Source organism: Triturus cristatus, chromosome 10, assembly GCF_964204655.1.
Source record: "Triturus cristatus chromosome 10, aTriCri1.1, whole genome shotgun sequence".
Lineage (NCBI taxonomy): Eukaryota > Metazoa > Chordata > Amphibia > Caudata > Salamandridae > Triturus > Triturus cristatus.
Genome location: NC_140593.1, coordinates 1,052,189,657 through 1,052,207,284, shown reverse-complemented (window position 1 = coordinate 1,052,207,284; position 17,628 = coordinate 1,052,189,657). Strand labels below are relative to the sequence as shown.

Here is a 17,628-nt window from a genome sequence, read left to right as displayed (position 1 = left end):
TTGGCCCTTCTCCTATTGCTTGCTAAGCGCCAAATAGCATTACACTGGAAGAAAAAGGCTCCGCCGAGGGTTTCGGGATGGGTGGCGTCAGCAACTTACTGCAAGGAGCAATTGACCGCCTACTGGGATCAGATGCCGCTGCGGTCGAGGCCTGCTGACATTTGGCAGCCGCTGGTGGACTGGTTGGCAACGTCTGAGGTGGCTGACGGTGACTGAGAGTGACTGCTGGATGTGTGGCATTGTTGCAGGGCTGGCGTGTAGCTGCGAAGTGGAGCCGTGTGTGCAGGGACTCTCGTAACGACGCATGAGTATAACCGCATGGTCGCTGGGTGTTCACTACAAGCAAACTTTGTTCAGGTGCTAGATTGCTCTCCTCCATTTCCAGATTGCAGCCGCTGTTGTAGTTTGTACAGTTCATATTTTTCTATAGTAAAATGTGGAAAGCCGAGACAACGATGCTGTCGGAACTTTGCTCAAGTGTATGACTTTGATCCGAGCTCGCGGCGCGATGCTGCAAACACAAGCTGCCTGCCTCCGGGTTGTTGGCTGAATAGCAGTGTACACTTTAATGGTACAATAAAGGTTTTTCAAACTTTAAAAAAAAAAAAAAAAAGGATTACTGGGCAACTTTAAAACAAGTGATCACACCGCCTCACGTATAAACAAGTTCCTAGACACCCCCAATGGGTATGCACTGAAATTATTTACCACAAAATGGGAATCCCATGTACAATCCGCACGCCCCTCGGAATTCACAAACACAATGTACCAAAATATGTGGCTATCTCCCTTTTCTGCAAAAATCATGCCAACGATAGCACAATCAAGGTTCTGGTCCATTCACAAAACAATTTGGACTCTCGCCAGACTACATAAACTTTAGAGGCTCAGGCACATGCTGGTGATGTGGGAAGAGGACAGGCGACCTTCAGCATATGCTTTTTAACTGCATGATGGTACCCCCGCTCCGGACTAGAATACAAGTACCAGTACATGAGGTTTCAGCGTTAACAATAAAAATAGATTTTTTTAACGGATACCTTGGGCATACTTGCTAAGCCCCGTTCCTCAGACCTCAAAAAACACTCCTTTGCTTCTGTTGGACCTCCTCCTCCCCTTGGGTACCAAGACAGTACTCTCAGACTGGAAAGCAACATCCCCAAGCCCCTTTGACAAGTGGTGGAACTTGCTTTGCTGCTCTCTGTTAGAGGTGCTGACAACATTCTGTATGCAAAAATACATGGCACCGCCGGTCTCAGGTGACTTTGGGATGCCTTTAACAAATACCTATAGGAAAGCAAACCACCATGAGTTCCACCTTGAAGACCACGCCCCTTCCTAGGGTAATGCCCAGGGTTTATCTTGACCTGCTGCTCAAGAATAATGTGCGTTTCCTGTTGTACCTCGCGTCCCCTAAGGCGTCGCTTCATAGAGTACTCAACATATTTACAAATTTCAGGAAATTTTTGGGGTACACAAGCAAATGGAGTAAGTCCCTGCTGTATGTCCTCAGTGAAGGGCCCCCTCCCCTGCCTAGGGGATGTCCTATCCAAGTAGCAAGGGAAGGCTTCTAGTATTTGGGAATTTATATCACAACAGAGTCCAGGATTTGTTACGAACGTACCCTACTCCCGACCCTGCAGAGACTGAAGCGAGACGTGGCTAACTGGAAGGAGCTCCCACTTTCCTTACTGGGTAGGGCAGCGCTGTTCAAAATGATGTCGCTACCACAGTTTCTCTATGTGCTTCAGAATTTCCCAGAACTGGTTTCGGCGCAGTATTTTAAGGAGATTGAGGGCCTCCAGAGGAAGTTGCTTTGGGATGGCCGACCCCGCATAGCACTGCAAAAATTAGCTTTGAGTTGGTACGACGGGGGGATCGGACTCCCAGATGTCAAAAAATACTACTGGGCGACGCATTTGACCTTAATTAATCATTGTACATACCGCCGCTGGGGCGACCCAGATTACAGGATGGAAAAATGTTTACTGCCGGCCGGTAATTATAATACAACTCTATACTCTAAGCCACAAAAATTTCCCGACAGGACCAACCAAACACTCTGTACAGGTATGGCATGCTGCAAGTCGAAGCTTGGGGTGGGATCGGAACTCACGCTGGCTACTCCTCTGTGGGATGCGGAACAGTTGGGCACCCTGAGGACGACGAAGGGGTTTGACAAGTGGGATCTGATCGGGATCACAAAGATTGGAGACCTGTGGAAAAAGGGTGAAGTGGTCACATTTGCATTTCTGCAACAGGAATATAAGCTGGCCGCTACAGAGCACTTTCGATATTTGCAAGTGAGGCATGCGCTAACATCACGTCTACCAAAGGGTGACTCTCCCCCAGAATCCTCGCCGTTGGAGGACAGATTGCTTGATGGATATATGCCAACGAAAGCGATATCCCTGACTTATAAAAAGTTGATTTATAACGCCCCAGATCCCCTCAAACTAATCTATTTCAGCTCTACTTGTTGCATTATGCACCTGATGTTATTGCCTTTCTTCCATGTATTGTAACCGGAGTGTACTACATACCCTTGATATCATTTTCTTTTTATTTTTCTGGTCTTTGTATGAAAATAAAAATTTTCTGAAACAAATTTGTTTTCCAGTTTCTTATCAACTAAATAGCACAAATGGTGTAAAAGCATTGTTTATTGGGGGGTTGTGCAAAATTGTGTATTTTCTCTCGCCAAATTTCATGAATGCCAAGAAAATTTGGCAAAAATTACTTTTTAGCAGTAAAATGTACGTTGGTGCCACTTTTTTATTTTACCAGAGTGAGCACCTCACGTAAAAAAAGTCTTGTGAGATACTGGCAGGAGGCTAGTTTGAGCAGAAAACTGCTTTCAGCTAAAGATGGGTTTTTTTGTGCTAACCATTCTACTTCTGAATCTCACAAGAATTTTAGCCCAGATGTGCAATTGAATAAAAAACATACATGAAATTGCATGATGTGAGCATGAATTTTATGCTCACTTTAAAATACGTTTTGTTTGCTGTTCTATTTCTAAAATTGTCCCTTAACCAGAGTGAGTTGCGATGGTGAGTACAAAATGTTACCTAACAAAACTTAGGTAGTAGAAGAGCAACAAAATGCATCTTAGAGACACCTAAGGATGGCTTTGCAAAATATTGATAAAATGTACAGCTCTACATACGTTACTCTTTGGTAAACTTACTATGAATGTCATGGTCTTCTTAAAGAGTTCCTTATGAATCCATATACTTCTAACCGCAATGCAGGGACTTTTTCAGCGACTCTAAGAGACATGTCAGTGATCTCAATGAATAATGGTCGCAGAGGTGTCACAATAGAGTCCACTGAGCTCTCAATGTACCTCAACCGGCTTGCAATGCCGCCAAGAGAGTTTGCAATTCAATTCAGAGTGCCATCAATGTACCATATGTGCTACTCAATGCACCTCCAAATGCTTACACTCTCCATAAGAGCATCCTTGATGCAGTTCAGAGATCTCTATGCATTACACAGAACTCCCATTTCAGTCCTGGATTCACTATAGATCTAAGAGAGCTCTGGGTAGTTTACAGAGATTTCTCAATGTCCCTAAGAGATATTACAATGTTTCAAAAAGAGTTTGTTTACATGGTATTAAAAACTCTGAACAGTGCTCAAGGAATTCTTTGTGAATCTCAGCTCAGAGAATTTCCAGTGGATCTCAGAGGGCAAGCACAGCAAGATGTTACAGCGAATGTAAGAGAGCTCGCGATGCGTTCAGAGATATCCGTGCATCACATAGTGCTCTAGATGCATGGACAGGGACTTCCATTGTCGAGATGGGGAGATACTGGATTGGAAGTTGTGCAGACTGTGCAACTCTACATCAGATATGCATAGTAATATATACATCAAGTCTACAATCTGCAACTTAGCAGTTTTGATATTGTTACATTCTAAGCAGTCACCATTGATTCTGTCTTTTTATTTGATATTTCTGGCCTTACTGTTGTGCTAATCACTGCTTCACAGCTAAATGAACATGACAGAGGCCCTCTGCCCCAGAGAGAGCTCTCAGTACATCTCAAATCAGAGGAGCTGTAGATGAATACTATTAACATGAGCAGAATGTGCTAGACTTACCATTAGAAAGGTGTGATGAATAGATGTCTAAGAGCACTGGAATCCTTGGAGGGCAGTTTTGATTTTCAGTTAATCAGCAAAGTTAGTGAGAGGATACCATTGTGGAATTTTTTGAGACACTTATCAAAAGTCTACATTGGTATGTGAAGGGGAAGGATCACTTTTCGTCACTTTTCATTATAAAAGATTAAGAAAATGAAACATTTTCCCTCACACTCACTCGAGTGAATTTTTGAAATGCGGGAATTCCTTGTTTCAGGGAAAAATAGCAAAAGACTCTGGGCCTGATTACGATCTTGGCAGATGGTATAACCCGTCTGCTATATACCAGTTCCCAAATGTGCCGCTCTGCAGGCATGTCGCAAGGCAGCAACCAGATTCTGCTGTCATTCATTTTAAATGAGCATCAGGCACATTAGGGCTTCTCCATTTGCTTGTCAAATCTAATAATATCCCTAATATTACTTCTATAATCTCCCAAAAGACCCTTTCTAAATTCTTCCCTAGTGAATCCCGCCTTAGACTCATCCAAAAACTCATTTTAATTACATTATCTCCCTAATCCATTTCTAGAGATTCTTCCCTCCTCCAGCTCTCTGTTACTCATCCCAAACCTCCTACTACTACTATGATCGCCCACTTTATAGACTCTTACCTCTTCTGTCCCTCCATTATCCTTTTCGATTCAACTAACAGACTCACATGTCCACTGCTCAAATGAACTCATAATTATCTATACTGATTCATCACTAATCCTTTTGGGTTCCGGAGTAGCGTGCTACTTGCCGAAAAGCACTTCGATGCCTCGTAAGGGGTAGTAAACGCTATATAAATACAATTACAATGACAATTATATCCTATGGAACTTGTAACACGGCAAACGGGATATCCGCCATGTTTGTGACATAGTATCCCATCCACCAAGATATCAGGGCCTCTATCAGTTTTTGGGAATTGTTAGATTGCTTTTTCAAGCTTGATGTTGAGGCGGTGGCAAAAATTCTCTTAGTTTAGCAATTTCATGCTGTTGTGGAACATTTACTTCACATGCAATAAAACAGTGTATGTGAATTAGAAAACATGAATAACTTTTATATGGCAGTAAGAGTAGTGAATAGGAATGCAAGTTAGTCAAATTTCCTGGAAACCTTGTGAATCAAATTCATACAGTTCTCGATGAAACATAGAGCATTATCAGTGGCTGAACATTGGACGCAAAACAGTGGCGTAACACAGGCCCCTGCAGCCTCCATGGTGTGGGTGTGGGGCCCGAGCTGCAGGGGGCCCTATCAGCAAAGTTCTCTGGCCTGAGAGCTCCTGATTAAATCCAGAGCCGTGGCCCCTCCATGTATCTTACGCCACTGAACCCAAAGAGAATGCAATACACCCAATAGAGCATGCATACAATATCAAAGAGCATTTCATGCGCTCTGGGTGTGCCGTATGTTTCTCAGGGAGCAGGCATCGCCGCTCAGGACATACTAGGGAACTTTCAATGCATGTTTGAGATCTAGTGGCATCTCAGGGTTTTATGTCAAAATATCTACAGCAAAATATTTTATAGCCAAAATAGTGTTGCTAAAATATGTCAAATTAAAAAATCCATCACTCTAGTATCATAAAGGTAAGTATAAATAGGTAAGAATAGATGTATCATTAACTCCAAATATAAGTTCCTTCTAGATATGCATATCCAAATTCCAATCCACCCATTTCCTACTCCCTTGCCCTCTATACCTCACCTAAGCAAATACCCTACTCTGTTCTTGTACTACTCTATTCAAACGTCCTCTCCTATGCTCACTCCCTCTCAACTTACACCTTTATGCATTGCTAAAGTCAAACTGATTGTTGTCTACTTTCAGATGAGAGAGAACCGTGCTGGTCATATGGGGGGCTGGAGTAGCTACGCAGCAAACGGAAATAGATTTCTTTTTAACAATATAAAGCTGAATTTAAAGATGGTACATAACTTGATCAGTTCACTTTTCTAAACTCATCAAAGAAAGAAATCTATTTTCCTGTTCAAAAACACACAGGTTTGGATGAGCCAGCTCTTCAAAAAACTGGCTTCATTTACAGATTGTGAAATGCTGGGAAGCCTATAAAAATAGCCTAGCGATAAAAACACTATTGCTGAATTCCTCAGGGAGCAGCCATTAAAATGAGTCAGCATGTTGTACACAAAAGTGGGCTTCTGAAAATGTAGCACTACAAAATCACCCTCCATGCATTAAATAGAGGGACCCACCCAGTGGACTCTCCTTGCAAACAATATTTGGCTGGAGTCATATTCGTTAAAATTCAGATTCTTAGTCAACCAATGAATATTTTTATGCTTTAATTCTTCCACAGTATCAATAGAGATGTGACAGACAGATGTTGGACCTGAGCTAAAATCAGCACATAAGGTCAGGCATTAGGCGGAAGACATAAGGTGGGCTTCGGGCTTGTAGGTTACTAGAGATGTGCTTCGGGCGATTTAAAGATGGTGGAAGGAGCTGAGGAGTATTGACTAAAATGCCATTGTTAAGAGGCATCCCCGCCATAAGGCTCAGGGTTCCAGGTGCTCTCCCATCGTAAATAGTGGGAACAGAGTCAGACACTGCAATAGAGGGATCTAAGCGTGAGCAGACAACTGGTACCATATGTGGCCCTTGGTTTACATCACCCTGAGACCGTATAGCGAAGGAGACCCTCTCAGTAATGACATCCCCACTTAGACCGAGCTCAGCCAGCTTGGAATTGATCCTCTCAAGCCTAGCAGACATCAGGAGTAGGATCTCTTTTATCATTAGCTAGATCCTGGAAATAAATCTTCCACCAAGAAAGCCTCTAAAAGGGGAGGCCTAGATAGATCCCTTTCTTGGACTTTAGACAAACGAGCTGTTTTTCTCTTTTGTTTTACTGCAAGTGCTTCAAGGCTAGGGTTGGCACTGGATGGAAAGTAGAATTGCCTGGTGTCACGATTAGCCCCGATGTTTATTGATGCAATTGATGGAGGGACAGGGGATAGAGACAAAGCAGTGCCAGCAAGGAAAGGTTAGCTCAATATTCTGCAAGATGACCCCAACACCACGTGCAAGAAAGGTGTCAATAGTGGTGCCAATCACAGGAGCACGTGAAGAGCAGGTAGATTTACATGTACCCATTAGCAGTGTAGAGATAGCTTCAAGAAGAGAGCGTAAGGGTAGGGGGCACGGCTCAGCCTCCTCCGGTTGACGACGGGACCGTTCTTGGGTCAGTCTTTATCCAGACGTGCCCTGTGCCCTTCCTGCGGGCATCCTTGCATGCGTCCTGTGCCATAGCTGCTAGAGGTAATTATATGCCACCGTACAATGCAGCACCACTTCCTCAGGCTGACTAACTTCTGGGCGATGAAGTCCATGCCTACTGACCCCAAACAAACTGTGTCTCGCACTGTGGGCTTCTAGAGTTGCTTACATGCCCCTCCGTGATGCAGCCTCACCTCCTCAATTCTGAGCGATGAAATGTGTGCCCTTTGACCCCAAACAAACTGTGTCTAACAACAATAATGGGGTTACTGCTCTACTAGGACTTGACCTGTCATACGCTTTTGACACAGTAAACCACCAGTTAGATGTTCAAAGACTGTATGAACTGGAATAACAGCACTCAGTTGGATAAAATGCTTCCTTAAGGACAGATCCCAAATTGTCTCCATGTCACCACTGAATCCCTTATCCTTCTCAAATTCAGTTTGGGTCTCATAGAAATCAACTGCCACCCTTTTACTTTTTCAACATTTACAGCTCATTTATGCCTCTCAGATAATATTAAAACTCAAACAACCCTCATAGGTCAAATCTTCAAGACTCAAATAATGCCTACATGGCATTGAATAATGCTATAGAATCACCTCTAACTCAGCTCCTTTAAAAAAAGGCAAACTCACCTTTGTATCTGGGCAACCTACAGCCCCATATCCACTTGGACCTCAGAAAAAGTGGCAGCCACCTACCATGTCAGCTGAAGTGAAAAATCTTGAAAGTGATTATGGACTCCAACTTATCTCTCTAATCCCAAGTCAACATCGTGACTAGAGGCTCATACTACACAACAAGAATCCTTCAATGTGTTTACCCCTACCTTCGGCTAAGTATACAGGTTTCTCTAGCTCTAGTGATGTTAAGGCTGGACCATGCAAACAGACTCTACATTGGTATGACTAATAATTGCCAAACTACAATAAATACAGAATACTGCTGCCACACAAGTCCTCCACCCAAATAGATAGGACCATATCACCCTGCCCTCAAAGCACTACCCTGTTCACCAGTGACCAGATAGATAGTCTTCACAGGCCTCTGTGTTGCACTTCGAGTGATCCACAGGCTGCGGCCTGGCTTCTTACAACTGAAACTTGGGCTATACAGCCTAGGAAGAAACCACAGACAACGAACAGTTCCACTACTAAAAATTCCTACATTCCATAAAGCATGCAGAGGGTATAGCAACTTCTCAGGGCAGCTATGAAAATGATGGAACACACAGCTAAAGAAAATCAGATCTATCAAAATTCAAGGGCAATTGAGAACTTCTATAAAATCTCGGCATTACCCATAATCTAAGACCAGTGCTTTAAAAGGCCAGGGAGGGTCATGTACTGAGTACCTCCATTTCTTAAATTTGAAGGGGAGAGTACTTTCACTTCTCGGTAGGAATCCAATACATAGCAAACAGGTACTCTTTAATAGAGAGTGTCTGCTCTTCAAAATTTCTCAAGCAATGAAGCGTCACGTATCTCTAAGGCTACAACCCCAATTGGTTTTTTAGATGCTGCTTGTGTCCCTATCCACACACTTCTTTACTTTCCGCCACAAGAGTAATGGGCTAGCATATGTTACTGTGTCAGGTTTGGAGTACACTCTCAGGAAATCACGCATAACACCAATGCTTAACTTTAATATATGACAACACTACCAGTAAACTTCTGACATATGTGTGCCGCAGACGCCAACCACTAATGCCTAGTCTGCAAGGTGCTTCTGGACAACGACAAGAGGTATGGAAACGCTATAGAAATTAAACAGTACAATGCATTATAAGTTAAACATATGTGGAGTTAAGATTAGTAAATCTATGCTTACCTACATATATTATCTTCAGGATATTGTGGTAGTTGTTATTCGTCCACATTATTTTGGCAGGAAAATATAAAAAACTCAATATTCAGGTGGAATACGAATATGAGATTTGTTCTCACAGTGCTCTTAAAATTTGAATCATGCAGTATTTTAAAACTATCCGTTTCCAACATGTAAACATATTTTTTAATTCCTTTCACAGGAAAATGGAGGACGTCCGGAGTCTCCTATGGGCAGCTTAGGCAACGGTATTGACTTAGCAGGTGGTGGAACCTATGTGAGGTTTGACGTTCCTATACCCAAAATTAAAAAGAACTGGCCTAGTTTCAGAGGTAAGTTTCTTTAACTCCTCACTGGTGGTATGTCATTTTTAGCCTTTGGTATCTCTCCCTGCTCTCTGCCCTCCAACTCAGAAGAACAGACTGGAGCAGGTTCTGTTGCATAGCAAAGGTGCTATTTTGTGGACATTATGCACTTTGGAGCGTATGCTAATACCCGTGTCCAAGAATTTGAATGTTTCAGAACATTTTACACATTTTAAACTACTGAGTCAGAATCAAGGACCTGGTAAACAGATATGTAGTCATACCTGTTTTACAGACTGTTTTGCATGAAAAATGTACTCCTGATAGATTTGTACTAAAAAGTGTTTTGAGTGCACCTCTTACACATAAGAGTGGTGCGCTATAGAATGCCTTGAGTAGAGCATGGAACCATGAATGTGAAGTAGAATAGAGTTACTCTAGGTGAGGCGTGGCCCTTGAGAGTGACAAGGAATATGGTGCCTCCAGCAGAGGCTTGGCCCGAGTAAGTGGTATGTAGTGCCTCGAGTGGCTGCCTAATCTATGACTGTGATGTGGTATACACTAGGCACAGTAGTAGAGAGAGAGAGAGAGAGAGAGAGAGGTAACAAACCAAGGCATACCCTCCTTACCAATACATCTTTGCACATCCAATGCCAGGGTTTTTGACGGAGAGAAATTTCCCTAACCCTGCAGGGATTCAAAAGATTCTGAATGGATCGCCACAACATATCGTGGCATGCTTCATCATATGTGATCTATCCACATCAATGTAGGTAAATGCCACCTTGGCGGACTCAACCAGTGCTAGGAGATCTTAGATAATTTAGTAGTGGATTGTAGCAAGGATCCAGATGCTTTCTGAAAATATCTTAAGATATATCCAGGAAGTATCCTTAACTTGTTGGGTACCTTAAATATGATTAAAAATCACACAATTCAGATATCAGATGATTATCAATAATCCATCTATCCTGCAAGCCTTGGTGTGGACAGATCGCCTATGATGAAGCATGTGATAAGTTGTGGGTGAGGCTATCCATCCAAAATCTTTTGAATCCCTGCAGGGTTTGGGAAATTCCTCTCAGTAAAAAATCTTAGGCATTCATTGTGTACAGATGTGGTATCCACTGCCTCCACATTCCTGTATTATAATATGTGGATAATACTGTGATACAGGATCGTTCTCCAATTGGTCTTCATAGAGCTCTAAATTATCTTCATGTTTTCACGATAGTTGACCTGCCCCTATTGCAGCGCGACCCCCAACCCCACCGCCGCAACCTGTGACCTAACCCTCCTCTCCCGAGGTGCACACCACAAGCTGCCCGCCTAAAATCACCTACCCGACCTGACAACCACTAAACCACCACCACTGAATTGCACTTTAACACCTCAGACAGGAGCTCCACGCCGCTCACTGTTTGATCCCGTTTGCTTCTGGTCTGATACTTCCCCTATCTCATCTGGTAAACTATGACCGCCTTTGAATGGGAAAACACCACATTCTTGAGCTCTATGCTGCTCCGAACCCACCATCAACAGGAAGAAGGTAGAGAGACTGAACGCACCTGTGACCACCATATATTCACACTTAACTTCCAAAGGGACGCCCAGGTACATTAACTCTCGACTGAGGCGACCCCGCAATCCACACCGTCCGCATCCCAATCCACCACACCCCTGAGTTTGCCCTCTTCAACTAGCCCTAGTAACCACCCGAATCTCTCCCAACTTGAATCTCTCCATCTCTCTCCTACTCTTTCCGAAGACTCCCCGGATACAACTTCCCGTCCTCCAGTACGGAGCCCGCCCCCGCCCCATCCACACACAATGCCTCCCGACACGACAGCCCACACCGCCCCCTCCTCTACGAACCACATAATTCCGCATGCCCCGATCTCCTTCGTGATCAGCTTCCCACCTGACCTCTCACCCAAAGCGAAGAAGAACTTTAAACAGAAACTGATAAGACAGCACACCGAGTCACTTTTTGCAGACACCTACCACTGCCACTCCAAAGGAAAGGTAAAAACGGACCTTATCTTCCACACTGAGAGACACGAAGCATGGTAATCCATTTTCAGATCGCAGCTCAGCATTTCAAAAACCACCAACACCTCACACAGCTGCAAACTAACAATATCACTCCCGTACCGATCAAGGCGTACTGGTAATACCACGGTGATCATGTATTCCAACGGCACCGTCCTGGTACAAGCCAACAGCGATAATCTAGAGTCCTTTGACACCATCTTACCCTCTCTCCGGAATGCACCCTCTCACGCCCCCCCTCCCCTCTTGCCCCGACTCCCCCCCTGGAGGAACCAGACCAGGAGTCTGAACTCAGCTACCGCTTCGGCACTCACTAACAACAGCACACACCCCTCACCACCCCCAGAGAGAACATTTCCCCTCCACTACCCCTGTCCAGCTCTCACCCCCACCTGACGCCCACATCTCCGATACTCCCTAGCTACCTTGTACGCCCACCTCCTCACAACACCCCCACGCCTCCCCCAGGGAGAACAGGAACCCTCTACCCCCCATCAGCTCTCACTGCCACCCGCCACCTACCGCTCCGATACTACCTAGCAACGCCACACGCCCCCCGCCACACGACATCCCTCTCACCACCCCACGAATTACAGGACCCCCTTATTTCCCACCCTCGGCTCTCACTCCCACCCACCTCACACCCACAGGCAACAAAGCAACTACACCCAAACAAGACACCTCACCACATGACATCTCCCTCACCACCCCCACAGAGAACAGGACCCCTACTGCCCTCCGCTGGCTCTAATCCCCAGCTGTCCCCTGCCGGCTCTCACCCCCACCCGCCACCTGCCCTCCACTCACTCCAACTCACTCCGAACAACCTGAACACCCATCCCCCCGAACCCACAGGCAATACAGCTCCCACACTCCAACAAGACCCCCGCCACCCTGCACTCTCGGCTATGCCCAGATCCCACACGGATAACACAACCAAATCTAGGCTACTTATCTCCCTAAGATCCTCTCTCCCCAGACCCGAATCGGACAACACAGCCACCACTAAGCTGCCCAACACCCTGAGACTCTCCCTCCCTAGGCCCAACACACCCACACAGGTTCAGTTCCCTTACCTCAGCGAATTAGAGACTGAGCAGTGACTCTCCATGCTGGAAACCCAGATAACAACTATAACCCGGGGCCTGAGTGAAATCCTAGACAACCTCGTAGCGCCCCAGCAACCACATCACACCCACCCCTCCACCACCCAGACACAACCTAGACCGTCCACTGTCCCTTACCAGAGATGGGTAGCTAATCCCCTCCCCAATCTGACTCAGAGACCGAAAAGAACCAGGGACGCTATGTCTGAGAGCGATGCAGCAGATCTCGCCTCCTCGTACGATAATCGTATTGTTGTCACCCTCCAATCCAAAAATCAGGTGATCACCGGACTAGGAAGAGACCAAGCCCTTCCAAACTCACCAAGGCCACCGACCACCCGCACTACCATCCCCACAGTCCCCCTAACGAAGAAACCCAAAACAGAGACGACCCCCACTAACTGCATGCTCATAAACTGCAGATCAGCCACCAAACATGCCACTGAACTAGCAGAATCCATCCTCACGCACGACATAGACATAGCATTCATCACAGAAACCTGGATTAATGATTACTCCCTTCCACTCCTGGACACTCTCGTCCCCCCAGGCTTTACAATCACCAACAAAGACAGAAAAGACCAAAGAGGAGGAGGCTTAGCGATCATCCACAGAGACAATATTTCCGTGACGGAAACAAACTCCTCCAACTACAGCACCTTTGAGTGCCTAACTGTCAACATCAACACTTGCAACAAAAAAACACTTACCTGTCACCTTATTTACCACCCCCCAGGCAACTCCACCACTTTCACCGAACACCTGTCGGACCTTATTGCCCACTGCTCATTACGAGACGTGAACAACCTTATTCTGGGCGACTTCAACCTACACTGGAACGAAGATAACAACCCACTAATCCAAAACCTGAGTGAGTTACTACGCAACAACAACCTCACGCAACACTGCACAGAAACAACTCACAAAAAAGGTGCAACCCTAGATTCCATCATAGCCAACCGCGACACGGTGACGAAAAACCACACCCTGCCCGTAGATTGGTCCGACCACCACTTAATCCTCTTCCACCTCACACTGCCAGCCACTATACAACCCCCCACGCAAGAACAGCCCAAATGGACCAGAAATCTCACTCAGATCAACATGACTGACCTGGAGAAAAAAGTCAACTCCCTCCTCACTACCTCCTCGGATGATCTATCCACGACAGAACTCTCTGACTACTACAACACATCCCTGACATCCATTCTAGACCAGATAGCCCCCCTGAAACTAAAAAAAACAGGAACATCCCATCCAGATCCTGGTTCAATACGGACATCAACATCGAAAGGAGACAACTTAGAGCGACAGAAAGACTCTGGAGAAACAACCCTTCCACAAGCCTTCTAGAACAACTCAAAGCAGCTCGGAGAAAATACAAAAAACACATCCGTAATGAAAAAAACAACTTCTTCTGCTCCGCCCTGGACAATGCAAAAAATAGGCCCAATGAACTATTTAAAATCATCAAGCATCAAACAACCAAGCCCCCCGTACCCCCCACCCAGGCCTCCAAGGAACTGTGCGAAAACTTCACCATCTTCTTCAAAGAAAAAATCTCCAAGATTGAACACTCGCTAGACACCAGCACCAACCCTGCCTGCCAAAGCCTGCCCCCCGCTCCAATAGAAAGCACATGCCTACACCACACAAATACATGTAAGTCCTTCAATCCCATCACGGAAGCCGAGATTATCAAGCTAATCTCCACCTCCAAATCCGCTTCTCACGTTCTGGATCCTATACCACTCAATTGACCAAAAAACGTAAACTCTCCATAGCCCCGCTCTGGTGCAGAATCATCAACAGCTCACCGATATCCGGCATCGTACCTGAATGCCTTAAAGTCGGCCAAGTAACACCACTACTAAAAAACCAGGCCTTGACTACATGGACCTGAACAATTTCAGACCCGTCTCCAATCTCCCCCTCCTATCCCAAATCCTCGTGAAATGCGTCCTTCACAACTGACTTAACACATGGACAACATCAACCTTCTTGACCCCCACCAATCGGGATTCAGAAAAGGTTACAGCACTGAGACGGCGAGCCTCAATATCACAGATGACATCCATAAGTCACTGGACTCCGATCACTTCTGCCTTCTCATTCTCCTCGACCTATCGGCAGCTTTTGACACGGTAGATCACCAACTTCTCATCAAGGCCCTAAAAGAAAGGGTAGGTGCCGATGAGAAGGTCCTCCGCTGGTTCACCTCCTTCCTCCAGAACCGCTCGCAAAGGATAAAAATCAAAAACTTCACCTCTGACCTCCACCCCGTCAGCAGAGGTGTGCCCCAAGGCTCAGTGCTCTCACCACAACTGTTCAACATATACATGGAACCCCTCACCACCATACTTAAAAAGGCGAATATCCCCTTCCACCTATATGCCAATGACACCCAGATCTATCTGGAAACTTCCTCCCCAGATGACATCCTCAGACTAAACAACACCCTAAAAGAAATTCAACACTGGCTGTCCCTAAATCACCTTAAACTTAAACAGGACAAAACGGAGATCCTCCTCATCTCCAACAAAGAAGAGAACGCACAAATCGCAGAATGGCTTAAAGCTATGGATGCTCTAAACGGCAATCTCACCCTGGCTAACTCCGTGAAATCCCTAGGAATCACCCAAGACCCTAAACTGGACATGACGAACCACATCAAAAACTCTGCAAAGACTGCCTTCCTTAACCTAAAGCTTCTCTACAAAATTAAACCATTCATCCCTACTAAAGACCTCAAACAAGCCACCCAATCACTGGTGCTATCCAGACTCGACTATGGCAACGCAACCTTAACCGGCACCACAAAATCCCACCTGGCTCCCCTCAAAACAACCCTCAACGCAGCAGCCAGAATGGTCACCGGAATCAGAAAATACGACCACATTTCACCAGCACTAAGAGAACTAAAATGGCTCCCAGTCGAACAGCGAGCTAACTTCAGAACGGCCTGCCTCACGCATAAAGCCCTTCACACTGGAAAACCGGACTATCTGGCTGCCAAACTCAAGAGGGCCGGGCAGACAAGAAACCTCAGGAGCTTGAACTCCCGCCTTCTCATCCCCTTGAGAACACGCGAACACAAAACTGCCGCGAGGTCATTTGCTGGAAACGCGCCAAAAGTCTGGAACTCCATCCCAGAAGATATCAGAACTATCCCATCCTTTACAAAATTCAAAAAACACATAAAAGCCTTCCTCCTCGACCACTCCCTCCCGAATGGATAGCCGCCGCCGGCACGCTATCCCTGATGCCGATGCTGTCTGACTCTACATCGCTCAGATCCACCTCAACCCGCTTCAAGACAAGTGTGCAATTAATTAAGCTGCCTCAAGACCTCGGACTACCTCAATAAAGCATTCAACGAGGCTAACTCAGGACTCAACCACTACCTCAAGAAGCTTCAGTACTTTTGGACTGCCGAACTTTATGTTTTTAAGACTGCTCTACTATGTAACTATTATGAAACACTGTTGTTAAGCGCTCCGATACCCCAGGGTCAGGTCAGCGCTATATAAAAATCCATAAATAAAATAAAATAAAAAATGAACAATAACCTTACAGTAAATCTTGGTAAAACGAAAATAATTCAGTCCGGAAAAAGGAGCATATTTACGTGGAGAATAGGTGTAGAGATGGTGGACCAGTGAAAAGCTTATCAATATCTGGTTGTTTGGCAAGATAGGAAGCTTAGCTATGAAGTCCACCTAGCATGGACTCCTCCGGGGCCCAATAGATGCCCCAGGGACCACCATCTCCCCAGGGCCAAAAATATCAGCTAACGGGGGAGGGGAGCCGCGCAATGCCCTTTCTGGGCCGTATTCAGCCTCGGAGACCACCACCTCCCCGGGGCAGGCCCTTTGAAACAGAAATGAGGGGGGCAAACGGCCCCCCTTCTTAGAGCCATTAATGGCCCTGGGGACCGCCACCCCCTAGGGCCAGTTCCTTATGTCCCATGGTGTCCACCCCTTGGGACACCGCTGTTTGTTCTTGCTTGGTGGGAGCTATGACAGCTCCCGCCAAGCGAGAGCAAACAGTACATCTGCTCCCAGCTGGCAGGAGCTGGAAAACTGCTCCCACTATCAGGGAGCGGACTTTTCATCTGTTTCCTTGCCCGCCGTCAAGCGGGCACTGAAACAGATGAAAGGATTGGTCCAGCACACAGGTAGCTGCATATTTAGCAGCTCCTTGTGTGCGTGAGCAATGCCAGGGACTGCATGGGCATTGAGGCTCCCCCTGCCATCCCCAACATTGCACACTGTGTACCCTGGGTGGGCTCCAAGGCACCCAGCATGAAGAGGATGGGCCCCGGGGATGGGGTCTCCTGGGCCTAAATCAGACCGGGTAGGGGGGATGCAGCCCCTATCCCCCATATAAATGACTAGGAGTATTCAAATACGCAAAATCACCTGGAAGTTCCGCCTGTATGGCCCCCATCCTGTCATCTTAGTAGTATGCAATGGTTTTCCCGCCTTTAGCCAGGATGATGGACAGCTTACCAAGAGACCCTCTAACACATTTCCAGCCAACTTTGGTGATGCATTGTTGGTGCCAAAGAAAATTAGTACATCTCACCAAACAAAGAAGCACTAGCTTCATGCAGTAAAGAGAAAGTACCCTTGTTTGGTGGAGATTCACCTCTTTGTAGTCTCATTGTCTTCTCTAGAGCAGGACTCATGTTATCACAGATTTCTGGATGAAGACAGCTTCTTCTCGCTGCAGCGGCTTCTAGCACCAGACGAACTATTAGAATTACAAATGAAATGAGCTCCACAGCAATCCTCACAGTCCAAACTGTGTTGCCTTAAATAGACGTGCCGACCTGTACAAACAACTTTATTATTCATTTTGCAAAAACACTACATCTACAATGCGTTCTTTTTGGTTAAAAAAGAAAAAAACGGGTGACTGTGTGTTTATCCCCTGGTATACACA

At 45.8% G+C, this 17,628-nt stretch overlaps 1 protein-coding gene across 7 annotated transcripts in view; it reads left to right on the top strand.

The window, feature by feature from the left end:
* SLC29A4 (solute carrier family 29 member 4) overlaps positions 1–17,628 on the top strand; it is a 183,656-nt gene that overhangs the window by 151,967 nt on the left and 14,061 nt on the right. For all 7 annotated transcript variants that reach the window (XM_085629179.1, XM_085629172.1, XM_085629178.1 and 4 more), the window contains one exon: positions 9,421–9,550. In XM_085629179.1, the coding sequence (XP_085485305.1) occupies positions 9,421–9,550 (130 nt within the window). The remainder of the gene's footprint in view (positions 1–9,420; positions 9,551–17,628) is intronic.